A 19953-nucleotide genomic window follows, 5' to 3' on the forward strand; every position below is an offset into this window, starting at 1 on the left:
AAATATGATAATGAATTGTGATATTACTAAAACTTATATTAAAAATTGCATTGATGATTTGATATTTTGTGTGCATATAACTTACTCTAACTTCCATTAATATTTCTTTTTTATTATGTGAGAAAACATTATAGTAATAGTTAATTAGAAGGGTAAAATAGGCAAAAAACTATACTATATGTAGGTAGTTATAAGATGTTTTGGATTTATATATAACTAGTGTGTACATGTACTTCGTGCCTGTCAGTCAGTATTATATGATACTATATATTTAATTTTTATATATTTTATTTTTTATAATTAGAATATATTTGTTGTATTCGGTGTAATTTATAGTATAATTTGATAATATTTAGTTTAAGGTGAGAGATGTGGTTAATTAATGTATTGGTGGTTAATTAATGTATTGGTGGTGATTAATTAGGATTATATGGTTTTTTGTAAAAATTAAATAATGTGAATGACAAAATAGGAAGTAAAAATTATACCATGGTGGAAGTTATACTATGTTTTGCCTTTATATATAGTATAGAAGTATAAATATAGATAGATAATATTATAATTTATGTAATAGAAAAATATGATAATGAATTATGATATTACTAAAACTTACATTAAAAATTGCATTGGCGATTTGATATTTTTGTGCATGTAACTTACTCTAACTTCCAATAATATTTCTTTTATTATGTGAGAAAACATTATAGTAATAGTTAATTAGGAGGGTAAAATAGGCAAAAAATACTATATGTGGGTAGTTATAAGATATTTTAGCTTTATATATAGTATAGATATAACATATACAAAATGTTCATGCATATTAGTCATCTAAGATTTATAACATGTAAAAATGCATCATTAATATTAGTTATCTAATGTTATAAAAAACAATATAACATAAGTAATACGATGTGTAAGAGCCATGTAATACTCTTAATATAATATAAATAATATAACATATTAGCAAAATTGTAAAAACTATTGAATTCTTCTTTGAAAAAAAATTATTCTTATATCTTTACTTTTGTTTGCAAAATTTTATATTTGTCAAATGTGTGGTTGTTGCACATTAATTGATTAACCATATTCATTCATTTTAATTTTTGTATAGGACTATTCATATCATGAAGTTTATTCTCACATGTCATATTAGCTCATGAACTTTTGTCTAGGAGCCATATAGTACAAAATATAAATGAGATAATAGTCATAATAATTATTTTAAATTGTAAAAGATATAATTTGTAATTATGTTTTGGAGTATTTTAGGCACCCTATCCTAATTAATAAAAAAATTCATGTAGATAAAAAATTAATTTTAATTTGCAGTTTTGTTTTGGTTATTCTAAAAAATTAGAAGTCAATAATGGAGTGGAAATAAAAATAATAGAGTGAGAAGGTTGAAGAAATAAAGTGAGTCATTTTACATTTGATTAAACAAAATAATAATAAAGAATAAAAATATTAGATGGTCAAAATTAATATTTTAAATATTACATGTCAAAATTGTGTGATGTTTAGTAATGTAAAATCGTTGGCCTTCCAAAGAGAGTAGATACGGATAACTACATTTTTTTCAGAAAACATTTTTTAATAGATTTTTTAATATGTGTATTAAGGCATACATTTAAAAAAACCCGAATTTGTATCTAACATACTAGACCAACTCTTTAAATTTAAACTCCCATTACAGGGTGTTGTTCAAAACCTGAGTATTTTCAAGCGCTTTTATAAAAAATAAATGATACTGTTTTTATATATAAAATTTTTGCTGGAGATTTCAAGTTATAGTTTTAATAATATATAGGGAAAATAATTATTTTAGACAACCTAGTAATATATTCTTATGATGTTACGTAAAAACTAAAATCAGTACTGATGATCTAAAGGGGCCCATAAATTTTAGGTTGTAGGGAGATATCAATACAAATTTATAATATGAAAATTGTAACATATTTTCATTAGGTTATGGATTAGTCATCTTCCACCAAATATAAATTACTTCTAAACATAATACCATAATATCACTTGTCTATTATAACAATGAATAAGGTAAAATAGTAAAAAAACTATTTTTATACTATGCTTTGGAGATGATATAAATAAAATAAAAATATTATAATATTTTTCATACAACTGTTGACAAAACATCTAATATATATATATATATATGTGTGTGTGTGAAATAATCAAATATTACAAGTTGTTGGGTAAGTGCCCCATTCCTCTCCTGGCAGTGAAACTAAAAAACTAAAAGAATAAAAAGTGGAACAATCAAAATAGTGTAGATATATCACTAGGTTATTTAAATCCTCTTCTTTCGTTTTCTTTATAAATAATAATTAATGTATGTAAAAAAATAATAATAATAATAATCACAAATTAATGTTAATAAGTACATGGGAATGTTAATAAGTACTATAAAGGGAATAGAAAAATGGAAACAATGTCTTAGAAATGATGTTTTCATATTTCAAAATATTTGAAATATGCATAAGTTGTTTTTTTTCTTCAAAACTAGTTTGCTTTATTTGTATATTTTTGTTATTTTTATTTATATTTTTTAAATAATGTCTTTAGAGTATTGTTGTCATAAACTTTATTCTAATATTATAATTAAATATTGTTAGGTCAAAATCACTCATTACTCAACCAACCACTGAAAAATTATTAAGAAATCAACACTGACTCAATTTGTGATTATTATAACACTTTTGTCTCTTCTAAAACTTTCAGATATGGAAATTACATAAAAATGGAAATGAATTATCTCCAATGTTGAAAAAACTGGGATGCCAGCAGAAAATGACTTAATAAAAGACTGGTTAAGAAATAAAATTATCATATTACCTATTTTATTCTACTCACAAAACTATAGTGTGAAACATTACTTAAAAAAAATTAGTTTCTTATCATTTGAGCTGCATTTTTCTCGCCATATTTTTTATTTAAAGAATCTCTGGCATATTATAAATTTTTAACAAGTAACGTGCATGAGACTATATTATATGATGCAAGTATGAGATATTTTGCTTATATTACAATAACAATGACAATAACCAAATCTTGATGTATTTATTTTTAATCGTATATCACTTAATGTTCATTCATCGGATGCAATCTCATCATTGATAATTGAGTTTATTTTCTTAGTGACATTTTACTGCTCAATATCCAGTTCCATTTTTTAGTCTTATACTTATATGGTGATTTCTCTTTAATCTTGATTGACACATTTCTTTCATATCGCTTGAATCGTATGGTTTTACATCTCATTCGATCTCCCATTCGTCTTTATGATTAATCTAAGAGACTTAAATCTAATGGTGTCTGATATAGTATGATATTTAATATTTACCTATACAATAATTCAAAATCTCCTTAAACTTACACTTCATCTCATTAAACTTACATTTCATACACATAATCTTAATATGAGTCTCCAACTAGGGCAATATCATGCATCCGTAAAAAAATATACAATGTGGTGTTGGTTCATAGATATGCATAGTAAACACATTCAATACCTATATAAACAAGTTGAACTCAATGTTGATCCTTGATATAGTCCTATGATAATAAGAAAATATTTTGAGATATCAACTTGTGTTCTCAAATTGATTTTGACCTCATCATACGTATACTCGTTTGCTTGAGTGTAGACCATTCAAATAACTTTCTTCTCTAGAGGTTTCCATAATACCTCTGTAAGAACCTTATCTTACGTCTTCTCCAAGTCAATGAAAAGAATTATAAAACCTTTTTGATTCCTTCAATATCTCTCTACCAACCGTTATAATAAGTATACATTTTTAATGGTTGAACTTTCCAACATAAAGCCGAGTTGATTTTCGTGAACATCCAAATTTATCAGGCCCAACAAAATACTTCTTCAAAATTAATTTTGACAAAAAATATTTTATGATAAAGTAGAATCTTTTGGAGATTGATTTTCATCAAAATTAGTTCAACAAATAAATTAAAGTTTGCGATATGAAAGTATGCAAACCAATTGAAAATAGAAAATTTAATATCAATTTGATTGTGTTGCATAAATCACTTTGACTAAAAAATTAAATCATTAGGGATAAAATTTCATAAATAAATGGTCAATATATAAATTAAGGTTGCAATATAAAAATAAGCAAATCATAGAAATTAAAGTTTGCAATATGAAAATAATCAAATCATGTAAATTAAGGATAATAAGTGATCAACAAATAAGTTAAAGATTGCCATATGAAAATATGCAAATCAATTTAAAATAGAAAATTTACTATTTATTTAATGAGTGTAATATTGATGCATGTACTGACAGTGTAAAGAATTATGCACAATCGGTGCATCATTTATCCTTCATATGGACTACTTTTTGTGAAAAGTCAAACATAATTAAAAATTAATGATAGATAATGATGTAACAGTGTAAAAAAATCTTACACTGTCGGTGTATACATCTTTTTCTCTTATTTAATTGTGTTGCGCAAATCACTTGGATTAAAAAGATCAAATCTTTAGTAATATGATTTCATAAAAAAATTGGTCAACAAATAAAGGTTGCAATATGAAAATAGGTAAATCATATAAATTTGATATCAATTGTGTTGCATTTTTAAAATACAATAATTATAATTGAAATAAGTTAAATAAAATTAAAATGGAATTTTGATTGAATTAATTGTCACTTATTATCCCTTTAAGAGAAGGAATCAATTTTAAGAAAAAATCATGTCTAAATTTCCCATAATAAAAGTGAAGATAACATTCAATATAGATTTTTTTGACCTATTAGAGATAACTTTCAAAGTTTTATAGAATTTTTACTCTAAACAAGTTCTTTTTGGCTATTTTTAATTTTTATTGGGTCAAAATAATTATTTTACTCAATTGAGGTACTATAATAACCTTTTGGCCTTATAAAATTTATTACGTTATTTTAGGGGAAAAAAAACGACATTTTCTAAGGTGTAAAGGTAAAATCGAATTTTTAAAGGTAACCTTTTTCTCACTTAGTTTTTTAAATTAAGAGTAAAAATAAATTCGAATTTTAATAACGATGACATGGTAGAAAGATAACAAAACTGAATTTGATCAGGGGAGATAATATTTCCCTCAAAACATTGAAGGCAATGATTTGTTTTATTTATAAAAAAATACATGCCTAATTCTCACTATAAATATGAGAGTATACATAATGAAAGAGAGGGGCACAAGACAGAACCAGAGAAAAGAAACACAATGCAAAACCATAGAGAAAGTCCAGTTTAGAAAATTAGGCATGGCAATCTCGGGTGGGCAACTACACAACTGAATCTCGTGTTACTCAATTAGAGCGAATCAACATCAGTCACATGCTATCCGCTTCTTTTTTGTTGACTCTTAGAGTCAACCCATCACATTGTGAAACGTAGTCTGGTGCAAGTGTGTGTCACCGCAATAGATCACTACCCCATACAAGAGCATCATATTGCCTACGGATGAGTGCACGATTAAACTATACATTCTCTTTCATCCCGCCATTCACCTGTTCCCCATCAATCCTCTAGCGAATAGGAGCTTGATACGTGGCCCCTCCATTTTAGTCCAAAAAATTTGTGAAGTCCTACCTCTTAGCATCCAATCAGGTATTTCAATTTCCTTGATTTTCTTTCTTCTGTTTGTCATATAAATTAATACATTTTAACTATAATATATTGATTAATAAAGAAAATATTTACACAATCATTATGTAGTATTAATATTTAAATGACACCAACAAGAAGTTAGTCTAGTGATATAAGGTCGATCCTCAATATTTAGGTTTTGATTCCTAAGAAAACTTGTTGGGAAATATTAATTTCTTACCCCAAAATATGAGAGAATGCACTTAGTAGTATCAAAAATATATATTTAAATGACAGTTTAATAGTAAATAAATAAACGGCAACAATCAAATCAAATTTTATCTACTAATGAATCTTCCCGTAATGAAATAAAAAATTGTTTATGATAAAAAATAATCATAATCTTACTATAATTAAAATGATAACTAATTATATTATTATCTTTGGAAAGTAATTTTATATGAAAATTTTATTATAATCATTTATCAAATATCTAATTTTTTTGGATTAATCAAAGATGTTGAGGAGTCATGATATCATCTTTTTTCCTCGTATCATTTTTGAATGACCGTGTTATAACATTTCAACTCATTTGATTTAATTCCCAAAAAAAAATTAAAATAATTTTTTAAATTAAAATTAATAAGTAGCATAATAGCAATTACAATAAAAATCACATTTCTCTAATAAATAAAATATAAAACTAAATAAATATTCTCTCATACTTTACACAATTTTGCATGTCACCATTATTCTTATAAATATTGATTAAAATGTTTCTCATTCTCTTTTATGACATCTTAAACTTTGTGATCTAATTAAACAACTAGGTAATTCAACTAATATTTTACTCTCTTAGGGCCCTACAGATATCAATGAGTACAATACCTACTCCATATATTTATTTATATTGTATTATTCTGAAACTTTCTTTCACCTTAAACTCCTAAATTCTAGTACAAAATGTATAATTTCTAAAATCTTCTTTCATGTTTAGTCTAGTGGAAAGCAAAGAATCATGATCATCATTGAATAGCTTGTAAAAGCAAAGATCTTTTCACCGCCATGTTTATTGTAATTCCCTTGACCCAAGTCTCGTCTTTCTTTTCCTATCAGTTTATACTACTTTGAAACTTTCTTTCACCTCAAACTCCCAAATTCTATTATAAAATGATAATTTTGAATCTCTTCTTTCATGTCTAGTCTAGTAGAAAGCAATCATGGCCATCATTGTAGAGCTTATAAAAACATTTCTAACATCTTTTCCTAATATATTTGTCATGCACCAAGACCTTTTCATCTACATCTTTATTGCAATTCACTTGATCCAAGTCTCTTATTTTTCCTTTCTTATAATTTGCAAACATGTATACATGTATTTCCCCTTCTTTGTTACCGAGAGATTTGTGTAACCTATGCTTTATCTCTCACTTCACACGGTACTTTCTTAATGTTTTCTTAGCTACATTATATTTTTTACATCTTTCAGCATTTTTACACATGATTATTGACTTTAAAACATCTCATATTTACCTTTAGTTTGTCTTAAACACTTTTATCTAATTATTGACTTTTTGGTCCAAAGTCTCTAAATTTGCATGAAAAATGTCTGTGTGAATGATGCTATAGTTAATCCTAAGTTTGCATAAAATATGAATGTTATGTTAGGAAGTCAACAACTATTGTAAAATCATTACATTACAGGAAGAGACTTTAAAGACTCAATTCGATTTTTGTCTAAAAAATTATTAAAATATTTGTTATGCACTTTAGGCAACACTAAAGTTTAACTTTTGTATGTTTACATCATTTAATTTGTATCAGACGAGGACATGCAAAAAAACAAAAGATATACATATTTGAGATTGAAATATTTAAAAATGAAAATAATCTATGAAAATTATATGCTATTGTTATAAACTTTTATTTTCTTATATATCTTTTATTTATAACAAATATTTGCTGTGAATATTTATCACTCTTCCATTTAATAAAAATCCAATACATATATGGAATGATTATACTATTTTGTTTATTACTCTTAATATTCACATTCATTTATATATATATATATATATATATATATATATATATATATAATATTTCAATCCTTTAATAGATGATTAATTAGTTTCTAATGTTCATCGTTTAAATGGCATTTTGATTATATATGTTTATTTTTAATAAAAAAATATAAAAAAGACACATCATTAAATTGTTTATACTATTAATGTGTTATTTTTAAATACCTCCTAAATGAGTGATCCTACTGAATGTATTCATCTTAAAGTTTTGCACTCTAAATATATTATTTCATAAACTTTAAACATTTTTATTTGAGAAGTTCAAAGGAACATTTTTAGATTGGAATGCTTATATATAAAATTACTATTTACTATATCATGATTTTCATTATGCAAGTATTACTTGGAGTAAATTACACTTACACCATCTGAATTAAGTGAAATTACATAAATTATTATTCTTTTTTAAACTTATACAATATTAACTATCCATGTATGAGACTTTAGTGTAATTTCTTAAATAAAAAATGATATAATATAAGAATCAATATGTATTAATTATTTTAATTAGATATGATATAGTATACAAGTGATTTAAACTTGTCTTTAGAATTATCGATTAGTTTGTAGTGGACTAAAAATAATGAATAGACATTCATTTTTATAATAGTTTATATTTTATTCAAAATATATCATATTTTATTTGACTTAATTTCAGTTTTTGTCATTTCTTAGTTTAAGAAATGACATTTATCTCTCTTACATAAATAATGAATATAGTCTATATGTATAATTAGAGATAATTTGTGTAGATTAAAAAAGAGAAGGATAATTTGTACTATTTTCCTAAAACTCATATGGTGTTAGTACAATTTACCCAATTATTTATTGTACCAAGTACATGCATCAGCATTATAGTATTTTATTATCTTAGTATTAATATGCACTGAGGATTAAAAGTCGAAATGCTATTTTGAATAATTTAACCATGAGATGAGAAATAATTTTATTTATGGGATTAATTTTAGTTGGTGAAATTTTTTACAGTATAGTGCATGTCTTACTCCTATAATAATTAAAAATTAATATTTTAATAATGTATTATAATAAGGAATAATAACAATCAATAGATTTGTGAATAAGAAGAGATATACACATCAATCAATCATGTAAGAGTTTTTATAACCAAATAAATTTGATAATAATTTAATTTATTGAACACTCAATCTAAAGAATAAGATGTGGGCTGATAATAGCGATTCTCTCTCACAATATTGTTAATATTGTATTGGTCATCAAATCGGTTAGAGTACTGATATAATTGTAAAGTGATTCAACCGCTGGTGGTTCACTAATTAAACCATATACCGGTGAAATTAGATATAAAAATATAATATATTGTTATTAATGTTGAAAATCAATATTTTTTTAATTTCATGAAAAATTAATTTTAAATAAAACTGACTGATATGACTGGTACGGTTCAATTGAAAACCGACTGGTATGACTGATTTTGGTCAGTTCTAACCAGTATGATTACATGACCGATATAATCAATGTACCATATCGGTATTGAGACTGATTCACCAATTGAACCGGCCGGCACAAACCAGTTTTTATAGCAATGTTCTCGGTCAACATACTAGTTAAAATTGTGTCTATCAACCTGCTAGTTAAAATAAAAATAATAATTATATTCTGTTGATTACTTTATTTATTGTATGTGGTTTCTTTATTCCAACAAAATCATACCAAAAATCAAACAAATCAAATGTATAATGCACACTTATAAATAACATATGATATTGGCAGATTTAAATTGAAAACCATTGATAGATCCAATACCAAAAAAGTAGGATAATTATATCAGATATATAATTATGTTCAAAACAAATTAGTCAATACTAAAAAATATTAATCAAAATTGATTAAAACTAGTTTGTGTATGAATGTTTTTTATAATTTTCAAAATGACATAATAATCATTCATACATTGAACTTAACAGTTATTTATAACATGATTAGTCATTAAATCCTTCCTCGAATTATATGTTTGAAAATAATATTTATATAAATAAATCTACTATATTTACTCTAATTAATTAATGAAATATATCACCATAATTATTATATGATGAGTTTAAAATTTGTACACTGATAGTGTAAAGTTTTTTACACTGTCAATACATCATCCCATTGATTTGTACTACTTTTGTTTGAGAGTCAATGGTGATTAATAAATCAATGATAAATGATTTACTGACAGTGTAAAAACACTTACACTGTCATTGTATACATATTAAATCCTTATACGATAGCCAATATTATATTAATAAATTAGAAAGAAAAAAATTAAATAAAAATAGTATAATATTTATATATCATTGATTGTTTGTAGTAGTTTGTGTAAGAGTTAATGATAAATAATATATATATATTGACAATATAAAGATACATATATATTTTATGTATCATTTACCATTTATTATTTGCATAACTTTTATTAAAATTTAAAGATCTTTTAAAACAAATTACACATGATACAATGAATTAGTGATAATGAAAAACTCTTACAACCATGAGTGCATATTTCTTTATCTCTATATACATAATATATAAAACATTTAAATTTAAATCTCTGGATCATTCCAAATGAGGTGCAGCAGATGATTATTTCAAAATCAGGTGCAGCACAAGTTTTGTCTCCGAATTTCTATAAAAAAGCAAAACAAAACAACGGAACCAATCATCTCTCTCTCTCTTCTCTATTCCCAACCCTCAATATAAACTCAATAACTCTTTATTCTTTACCAGAAAACTGAATAGCTTCAACGACACAACAAATTCACGCAACAACGTAGTACTTCAAAACGACAACAAATTCGTACATATCAAAACACAACCACCACCATCATCCTCCGCCGCCGCACCGGAGCTTCCCCTCTACCTCCACCCACCACCCCTTCTCCATCTCTTTAAAAAAGGTAAGACTTTATATATATAAATAAATTTTGTGAAGTGTTTGTGTGATTGTAATTATTTATCATGTGAAAGTTCAAAGATTGAAACTTTTGTGTTAATTGTGAATAGGGTTAATGGCATTATTTGGAAACAATAACACCAACAACGATTCTATGTCTTCGTCATCAACAACGATGATGTCTAGGTTTCCGTTTCTTAGTCGGTCATCAACCACGGTTTACTCAAGCACACAAAAACCGTCGCAAAAACCGAGCCTTGAACGCGAGGGTTCAATGAGCAAATTCTACGTCGATTCTGTCAAATCCATTCGTGGCAAGCTTGTGAAGAAGCTCTGCAATCTCTTTGAACCTAAACCCGCTGAACCGGTTCTCAATTCGAAGTTGAAATCCTCAAGATCATTCAATAGTTCAGATGATGATTCGCTTTCGAATAAGCTAAAATCTACAAAATTGCAAGGCTTTTTAGATTCTTCATCCGATCAAATCAGATTACCGGGCACTGGTGATCGAATCGTGTTGTATTTCACGAGTTTGCGAGGGATTCGAAGAACGTTTGAGGATTGTTATGCTGTTAGAATGATATTTAAGGGTTTTAGGGTTTTGGTTGATGAGAGAGATATATCAATGGATGCTGCATATCGGAAGGAATTGATGAGTGTGTTGGGTGAGAAGAACAAAAAGACTGTAACTTTGCCTCAGGTTTTTATAAGGGGCAAGTATTTTGGGGGTGCTGATATGATTAAGTATCTCTGCGAGGTTGGCGAATTAGGGAAGATTTTAGAAGGGTTGCCAAGGACTAAACCCGGGTTTGTGTGTGAGAGTTGTGGGGATGTGAGGTTTGTGCCTTGTGGGAATTGCAGTGGGAGTAGGAAGTTGTTTGATGAGGATGAAGGGTTGATGAAGAGATGCTTGGAATGCAATGAGAATGGCATAATTAGGTGTCCAAATTGCTGTTTTTGAGAATTTGGAATCCTCTCAAAAATCTAATGTGTAGTTGTTGTTTTTGCAATTTGCAGCTCTGTTGTTGCATTAAATAATTCGACGAAGACGGATAACTTCTCTTGATGATGACGACAAGGGTTTGTTATATAGTTCAAAGGTCTCTTTGAATATAGTTTTTGTTTTGTTTTGAATTGGGATATCAGCTGATGGTCTCTCTTCAGCTCCTCATAGAACATCAATTTGTTCATGAGTGTGCTTATATTTTTATTTTTGTAAGAAAAAATATGAAGAAAAAAGAAGTTTTAGACTATTCCAGCTTGTTGTACTTTATTCACAGTGAGAACTGAGGTGTGTTTCTCCTCAAGGCAATGTAAATATTATTTGGTACTATGATTGAAGAGATATGCCAATATTATTGTTAATAGAAGCAGAATGATGTAAATTTTGGTGCCATGTTTCTACTTGTATCCTCATATGTCTTGTATTTGATTTGGGATAACACACTGGTGCTGAACTATTTCAGTACAGCACATCAGAATGCAGAAAAATGGTATGTGTCAATGAGAAATTGTACTCATCAGTTTGGGATGGGTTTATGCTCCCTGCAATTTATGATCTAGTTTTGTGATGATAATAAGTTGCAAACAAGAATCACTGATAGTTGATAACAATAATTTTTTTTTTGGATACTTATTTTTGTTCTTAGATGTTGTGCTTTTATCTTCTCATATCTGTCTTTATTTGATAGTGGAAAGTTATGTCACATGGAAGAATGATAGATGACATGTGCTTAAATAAAAGATGGAGTTTTAGCAGTGACTACATTGGTGCTGCTATGTTGCCACCATAGCCAGTTCCTTCATCTCAATAGACTACTCTGTTCATGTTTGCAACTTTTGTTTCTAAAGATTGTTTAGAGAGCAACAACCAGTCACTTTTCCAATTTCTTTATGTTCAAAACACTAATTTATGCCTTTTCTTCATGAAATTTTGGATTGAAATGTGGAATTGTTGTCACCATCTTCATATTGAACAAACATAGATGCATTTAGTGTGCCATCTCATTAGTCATTTGTGAATTTTGAAGATGCAGTCCTTAAGTAAAAGGGGGGAGACTACATAATTGATTATTTTTTGTATACAATTATACAATTGAATATTCTTGCTTTGGAGGTAAGCTATTAAGGGGTCCTGGTAATGCAATGTTGAGTTATTGTCACCTTTTTCCCACTCTGATTCTGATGGAATATATGTAGCACTCTCTTGATGTTTCTAGAGGTTTTATTGAAGTTTATGTTCTACTTTGAATGTTTGGTATATTTAGATCTTAAGTAATTACCAACAAAACTTTGGTTTAGTAGTGTACGTTCTTTTTGTTCCCCAGAAAGACTACAATGTTAGCATTCAATTCCTAAGAGCGATACTTGATGAGAGAGACATTCACACATATAAAAAGGTGAGGAAATATACTTGGTAGTACCAAAAAAATCTTAAATGATTGGGTTGGTGCAGATTATTTTCCGGAGTTATATAATAATTTAATATCCAATTCTAATGAATTAATATTTCATGGTACACAAAAGTTAGGACTTTGCCCACTTTAACAACGATTAATAATTAGATTATAAATTGCCTACTAGCGTGTAAACTAGGATTCAAATCTCAATTATGTAATTGTCATGAGCAAAAGGTTAAAAGGTGAGCCAAGTTTTACAATTTTGATTGGAAATATTATTGAAAATTGTTCTTGTAGACCCAAATGGAATTGCTTTCTTAAAGGATGATACAAGTTTTGAGAATTAGATCCGTCATCTGCGACGAGGGTTTAGTAGCAATACCAATTTTTTATTCAGATTTCAGAGGATTATTTGTTTCAGTGTTTCACCAAAGGGTTTAACTATGTAATACCCTAAAAACACTTAAGGAAGAAGCTATTCACTTTTTCTCATTGAAGGTTTATTTCAATCCTAATCATTTGATCTGAAAATTAATTTCTTTTTTTATATAACAAAAAATATCGAACAAGGTTGCTCCCAAGAATCAAACATTTGATATTTTAATTTTCTGAAGATTAAGTTGCGTTGTTCCATACTTATTTTCTACAAATACAAGGCTCGAATCATTATTGCATTCTCCTAGAACCTCTTGCAGATAATCCTTAAATTTCATGCCCAATTATTACAGTATCATTGTGTTTTTTCTTAGGTAACAATCTCTTCAATTAGTTGTCATTGTTCTCAACATAAATGTTAGAGGTCTAATAAGTAAAAACACCAACCAATACACTCTTACAATTCATTAATGTAAACTCATTAAGATACTAGTACCCAAGGGGAAAACTTGCATAAAATGTAATCCCTTTTGAGTCACAGTAATATGCAAGAGAAGGAGACATGACATGGGGAGCAAGGACACTTCACAATAGTCGTGGTGTCGGTGTTAGATATATATCTGTATTAGACACTTTTGGACACTCCTAACCATATTTCGACATATTATATTTCTTTTGTTGTATCCTTGTGTCCGTCTAGTTTCATATCCATGTATCTATGTCCCGTGTCATATCTGTACTTCTTTGACCTGACAATCTACACATATAGAAGTTGAGCAAAGTCTACTGAGTAAGAGGAACACACTCAAGCTCAACCTCAAGCACACCTCTTTCAACATGTTGTAGCTTCACTGAGATTTGCTGTTTGATCTTCCCTTGGTCAAGGGAGATAACACCATCTCTAACAAGAGTGTTGTCCTTGCTTGCTACACATTTCCCAAGCTGCATGGACTCATTGATTGAAGATTTCTCATAGGCTTTTGCAGCTAAAACTAGTGGTTGGATATCTATTTCAGCTTCACCCATGTAATCATCAGTTGAAAATGTATCCTTATCATACACAAGCTGTATATAACAACACTAAAAAATCAGATAAAACATGAATGGCACATACACTGATGTAGAAGTAATATCATCCCTTCGATGATTAACAGAAATTGGAAAACTATTGAACTTACCACTTTAAGAGGAGGAATGTTCTCTGGAATAGACAGCATTAGGCTTTCATTCCAAACTGGATTCAAATTGTTCTTTATAACTCGAGTTTTTACTGACTGCAAGAATAGATATTAAAAGTGTTACAATAAAGGTGTGTTTCATTTTCTCTATCACATCTATATTTCCAAGCAGTTCAGAGATGAAAATGCTCACTTGGTGACCCAAAGAAAGGATGACATAAGGGTCACTAGTCATTACATCCCGGACCGCAAGGTTCGTGCCTTTTACCACATTAACCTTTATCAACCCAACAAATTCAACCATACCTGCCTATAACAGTATTCAGAAACAAGGTTAAGTATGCAGATGAAAAATTATTCAACATTTCAATAACTATCACATTTATTTTATCTATTTAGAATAAGCCATAGAATAATAACCCTTCGATTATATTAGCAGCTTCTTAATAAGGGTCTGAAATCAAAAGCACAGATGGGAATACAGGTTATAGAAACCAAATACCAGAAATCCTTGATATTATTTTTGTAATGACATTCTCACATTCTTAGGATAGGATATAAAGTAAGGCGTTTTATCATATCAAATCATGTATACAATTATTGTCTATTCTCAGAAACAATAATCATATCTAACAAATTGAGATTTTTATTTTCAGTAAAGCATGTCGGACTTTATTTTATCTCCTTTCTTTTTAATGCATGCACACTTTTGTAAGCAAGACAGTCCCTAACAACTTCTGAGTTTGTTTGCCCCATGAACAGCCAGCAATTTTATAAGTTTAGAACCTACATTAAGGAATCAGAGGAAGAAGTACAGAACAACATAAACCAGATATGAATTGTCTACTATGCTCATTTGTACATGTCTAAACAATTAATGTTACAGAAATATAATAATATATGCAGGAGGATTGGTTCAATTCATTTGGTAGATAGTTGAAAGAGCTGGCATTAATCAAAAAGGATTGGTTCATTAAAGAAAATGACACATTACCAATGAGGTGCTCTTCTTTGAAGAAGACTTATGCTCAGAATCTTTTCTTCCCCAGCTGTTTCGAAATGGATGCCCGACACGATGTTTGGTTGAGCGTTTGTCATATGGTTTCTTGTCGGGATGAGAATTGTTGCATGAAGAACTACTCTGAGCTAATGATGAAATTCTTCCTTGATATGGTAGGATGGGGCATGGCGAATGATCATCACCCTCCTGAAATTGTAGAAGCTCATATTTTCTCCTGCAAAATCAAATAGTAAATTTCTGAATTAGAATGGTATAGTTCTTTCACACAGCAAAATATGAATTGTGTTTCTTTTTAGTTACCTAATAAAATCCGAGCGCTCCTCGATGGAGGAATGTGGTTTTGGTTTTGGTATGTAACTTGGGAGGCAAGCTTCATACTTCTTATTTAATATTCTATTTCCTCCGAACTTCGCCAATGCATCAACTTGTTCATCTGTCCATTCATCTAGCTTCAATGATAGAACCTATAATACATTCAAATTATGTTAGGGTCTCTTTTCAGAATAGGTCAAACATGTATGGAGTACTTACATTGCACCGATTAAGTGCTGATTTTGATTTTTTTTAAATGATAAGAATATGTTATGTAGACAACAACTTTTGCTTATTTCAGCTTCTAAGATACTAAATTTTATTTACCATTGTCTGCTTCTCCTTGACAGTTGTATAAGATGGCAAATTTTCAGTAAGTAGATGGAACTTTAGCATTTTCTATATGGAATTCAATTTATCTTTACTAATATCTCATGTAATGTCAGATAATATGTTCACAATTTCAGGTGATTAATAATGAGCTCACTTTTAGATAAACATGACAAGGACAAGTAAGAAAGATGACAGAATAAAAAAGGAGGGATGAGAAAAGAATATAGCCATTTAATATACTTCCTGAAAAACATTTATAGACATGGCTTATTAAGAGTCCAAGCCATCTTCTTATTTTAAAGAAAGAATATAGCCTCAGAAAGTTAGAAGATATTGATACAAAGGCTTTTCAGAAACATGCCTTTGATATGTGGGCTCCTAGGCTTCTGTGTATTCCAGAACACTTGATGCAAATAAATACTCCAAAACTTGAAGATCTGATGTTCAACAAATGTAATGAGTAAAAAAGTATGAATGATATGAGCTATTGATTTTATCACAAGACTAATTTCTCAATAAATTCTTAGTATAATACTATTCCATATCTTCAATTTTTCTTAAGCAATTATTGTACAAACTGATATTCTAACAAGCGAAAAATCAAAATCAATTATTGTAGTAATCCATAACCAAAATAACAACAACCAAGCCTTATCTCAGTAATGTTGGTCAAAACCGAAATGACTATCATCGTGACACAACTAGCTGAAGTATTATCTTGATATTAGTTACTCTAGCACATTGGAAGTAGGTAAATATCCATGGTTCTGAGCCTGTAAATATTCATCCACCATATCTATTCATATCTTCATAATATAACTTGGAAACTAAATGTGTTGAATCAACAACTTTAAGTTTAAGGTTAACTTGATGCTTCTCACCATTGAACTCAAGATATTTGAAACAATAAATATGATTGAGGACTTAGTTATTGTCTACATGACTTGATCAGTAAAAACAACATGCTACGATCACAGAAAAATTTCTCTGGCTTCTGCTGATCAGATAAAAAAAATACTCCATTAGGCTCTATTTACAAACTCAAGTTAGTACTGAAATAAAATGTTTCAGCACAGAAAATATTTTAGCAGGGTTTGTTTAATACATATAAAAGCTAATCCAAGTAAACCAACTATGTCTTCAATTGGAATATTATCTAGCTCAACTACAAATTTAATTGTTTGAACCATTCGAAGAATGATCAAGACGTCTCACTGATTCAGTTCAATATCGGTTTCTAATTTTACTATTTAAACATTACGGATTTTGCTCCTAATTTTATAGACTGAGAAAATTCAGAAACAAAATTTTCACCTTTATCAAACACAACACACTTAGTCTACTCTTACATCCTACAGTCCTTTTTATTTATTTCCTTAGGTAATCTTTTGTACAACAAAATATCATGCCCATAAAAGTTATCACATGAAAATCTTTCTCCGAGGAGATACAAGAAGTGAAAAACTTATAGGTGAAATTGGAAAATTTACTTGTTTCACATCAAAATATGAAGCACATACATATTAAACCAGTTGAAATTGTTTTACTAGTTTAGTCAAGTGTAATTAACTTTTGACATAAAAACATGTTTATCTTTTGGAGTTAACTTAGACAGAGAAGGAAATGATCCAATAGATAATGTTATTTACACAACAAGATCAGCGAATAACCCAAACAACCCAGATTCTTATGAAAATCAGCCTCATACTTACACCCATTTTGGCTCTGGAGTTCCACAATCAGCGCACACGTTGTTCCCAGCTTGATGCACCAGATTTGTTAGCCTTTTTTGTGGATCTAGTAATTGGTAATACAAGGAAACAAGAATAAGATATCATCTTAAGTTAACCAAGTAAGAAAGCCTAAGACAATAAGTTTTTTTCTCAAGAGAATAATAATAAGTGAGGTTGAGGAATCAATAATGCACCTACAGATACTCTTCTTTCAGTATTATCATGATTGTGCATTCTTTATTGCTGTTGTCTGTGTCTTAAATTATATCAATAATTAAGGTATAGAAACTTGTTCTATCCATAATGCTGACTATTTTTGCTACTGTAGTTTGGTGGACAATCAAACAGAACTTGATATTGTTAAAAGTAAAATATTTCAGTCCCTATTTTGGTAAATGGAATGTCAAAAAGGAAAAGAAGTAAAAGATTGTATCAACATTACCAACAAATAAAACAACAATCCAAATTATCTCTATAAAAATAAATAAAAACTTTATAGAGTTTAGGTCATTGCATCCCTATTGAATTACATATCATCCTTTTCCAATTCCTCAAACAAAAGCTATTTGCAATAAAAAAGTTTTCCCACAAAAGGAAAAGGTGAATTAAAAGATTCTTTATGTAGTAAATGAATTTATTTTTTGTGAGCAAGATCAAGAAATTGGGGGAGGTAGAAGGAGAAGGGGAAAAGGATAAAATGCTCCAACCTATTCCACCCTTAATATCAGAGTTTTCATATTCTATAGACATCTCCAGCATCTAATATTTGAAACCCAAATGATAAAATGGTGCTACAGTTTTTGAAATGCCATAACTCATCTGCATCTCTGCATGGAAATAAACACATTAAATTGGACCATACTTCCACAAACCTAAAGATGCTTAAGATATTGCGTAGCCAAAGAAGGTATGAAAAGGGGGGCAAAATCAACTGAAATTCTTACAGATCAAAATATATCTATCTCCTTTCAAATTTGGGCATTTAAGGAGTATATGGCAGCTTCTTCTCTGCAACAAACCAAAAGGGTATTAGAAAAAAGGGTCTCTGCAACAAACCATGAGGTTGTGAATGATTGAAATAAACATACCAATTCAAAAGGGTCTTTGAGAAAATTGAAGATTGACAATCATTGATGGTGGTGAAATGTTGAAACTTTGAGAAAATTGCATGGAGAGAAAGAAACTTGGAAATTCAATTGACATGCCAAATGAGATGTGATTTTTGGAGAGGCAAACTAATCAGTGGTCCAGGAAAATGAGACACAGGTCATGTTACATTTTGTAACAAACTTCATAATTCATAGTTTTCAGATGTAAAAATGGAAATCCTTAGGCATCAAAAGTTCAATGTAAATAAATGTTTGGCTCACCAACGAACGAACATTATTCAGGTTTCGGAGAACCATGCAAATGCCCTTGCATGGCACGTGTAAAAAATCTTGTTACACGACAACTTATCATAAGTGCTTAATATTTTTTTGCTTGAAAAGTTCTATGAATATTTTGAGCATAAGTTAGGTGTACTTAGGTCTAACGCTCTATCAGATTTCACTATAATAAAATAAAAAGGTTCTAGTCAATTTTTTAGAGCAATACTTGTTGGAAATAATAGCCACACAAATTAATTCTTAACTAATAAGTATAACATATTAATCATTTATTTACGTTATTTTCTAGTTTCCCTCAATGTCAAATAACTTATGTTTTAAAATGACAATTTTGGTCCAACTGCAGAATATAAGAACTTGTGTTTATGTGAAATGATAATTTTGTTCTTTAATTTAACTCTTTCACCAAATTTGACCTTGAAAACAAAGTTCTTTCATGATATGCTAATATAAGGGATTTTAAAGAGTTTAATTTTCTTCAAAACATGTTTATCACTCCCCAACAGCAACCTATTGTGTGGTTATTTTAAATTTTAAACCCTTCTAACTATATTTTATTTTTATATATTTTGTTATGTTTTCATATTTGTGTAGTGTCAAGCACATA

General features: G+C 28.7%; 2 protein-coding genes across 3 annotated transcripts; one reads left to right on the forward strand and one right to left on the reverse strand.

Moving 5' to 3' along the window:
- Positions 10247–11956, forward strand: LOC109352294 (uncharacterized protein At5g39865-like). The gene is made up of 2 exons (XM_019594215.1): positions 10247–10611; positions 10719–11956. The coding sequence occupies exon 2, from the start codon at positions 10723–10725 to the stop codon at positions 11566–11568; it is 846 nt and encodes a 281-aa protein (XP_019449760.1). The 5' UTR covers positions 10247–10611; positions 10719–10722; the 3' UTR covers positions 11569–11956.
- Positions 13763–19294, reverse strand: LOC109352681 (probable ADP-ribosylation factor GTPase-activating protein AGD11). 2 transcript variants are annotated; one of them, XM_019594843.1, is made up of 10 exons: positions 19047–19294; positions 18903–18966; positions 18666–18785; positions 17938–18022; positions 16587–16662; positions 15881–16044; positions 15554–15794; positions 14753–14869; positions 14560–14655; positions 13763–14446 (listed from the first exon to the last, which is right to left on the reverse strand). In XM_019594843.1, the coding sequence occupies exons 3-10, from the start codon at positions 18715–18717 to the stop codon at positions 14165–14167; spliced, it is 1113 nt and encodes a 370-aa protein (XP_019450388.1). In that variant the 5' UTR covers positions 18718–18785; positions 18903–18966; positions 19047–19294; the 3' UTR covers positions 13763–14164. The 2 variants fall into 2 exon arrangements, with proteins under 2 accessions (XP_019450388.1, XP_019450389.1); XM_019594844.1 differs by having other exon boundaries at positions 19043–19294.

Source organism: Lupinus angustifolius, chromosome LG07 (assembly GCF_001865875.1).
Source record: "Lupinus angustifolius cultivar Tanjil chromosome LG07, LupAngTanjil_v1.0, whole genome shotgun sequence".
Taxonomy (NCBI): Eukaryota; Viridiplantae; Streptophyta; class Magnoliopsida; order Fabales; family Fabaceae; genus Lupinus; species Lupinus angustifolius.